Raw genomic sequence first — 931 nt, 5'->3', positions numbered from 1 at the left:
TTTGAGGCAAAAGAGCGAGGCGGTCAGAGAGAAGGTTGCGGGAGAGCAACAGTCTCTGCTTGCTTTGTAATTTTAGGACCTGCCCAGGTTCATTTGTCTTCCCGAGAGGACTGTCGCGGGCAAGACAGCCAGCCTTACCTTGATATCGAGGTGGACGATGTTTTGGTCGTGGATAAAGACGAGTCCCTCCAGGAGCTGTCGGGTGAAGCTGATGACGTCACGCTCATAGGGCACCATGTCCTCATCGAGCAGAGTCTGCAGGTCGCCGCCGGCAGCGCTGGGGAAGGAGAGGGATCGATAATGTAGATAATCACTAGATAGTCGCAGCTGGATTCTTCATGAGATATGATCTTGCAACCTACGCAAGCCACTTTTTTCTACTCAGACTGAGGGTAAGAGATGAAAGAATGAAATAGAGGTATTCGAAAGTCAATTGATTGAACAGCCTAGCTAATTAATTCAGATGACTCCTTCCTCTCTAGGTCAGTGACTCTCCTCACGAAAGTAATTATTAGTTACGCACTGGACTATTTGGTCAATGGTTTTAGCCACTCCGGGCTGTACTCCCAAAATAGCTCTCGGAGTCACAGACCGGAATGTTAGAGCTGTAAGTTTCTTTGTATCTTCGTTTTCTTTCTTCTTAATAATTTTATAAGTCTTAGTGCTGTGTGTTTACATTTGCATACAGAACGGGTCTGGCCTCATCCCGGCGGCCTAACTCTCTAAATATAGGCCTACAGATCCTCACAATATTAAAAGCCAATCTGTATAAACTAACAAAGCATTTTACGATAGGATCGCCATTTAACAATCTCACTGTTAATGGCCTATAATTAATATGCCATGACATTCCGAGAAAGGAAAGTTCACTTTGGCTTCGATCATCGTTTATGGTAGAGCAACTGACCTTCATAAGTTTGAATTTATTGTT

General features: G+C 44.4%; 1 protein-coding gene across 1 annotated transcript in view; it reads right to left on the bottom strand.

Annotated features, from left to right (window-relative positions):
* Window positions 1–931, bottom strand: part of LOC119592595 (serine/threonine-protein kinase 17A-like) — a gene marked incomplete at its 3' end in the record, with an annotated part of 209876 nt that overhangs the window by 55520 nt on the left and 153425 nt on the right. Inside the window, 1 exon segment of the mRNA XM_037941480.1 lies at window positions 139–277. Coding sequence (XP_037797408.1) covers window positions 139–277 — 139 coding nt within the window.

The sequence above is a fragment of the Penaeus monodon genome, chromosome 30, assembly GCF_015228065.2.
Source record: "Penaeus monodon isolate SGIC_2016 chromosome 30, NSTDA_Pmon_1, whole genome shotgun sequence".
NCBI classification, from domain to species: Eukaryota; Metazoa; Arthropoda; class Malacostraca; order Decapoda; family Penaeidae; genus Penaeus; species Penaeus monodon.
The sequence above is the reverse complement of the archived record's forward strand: the minus strand, read 5'-3'. Positions and strand labels throughout refer to the sequence as shown.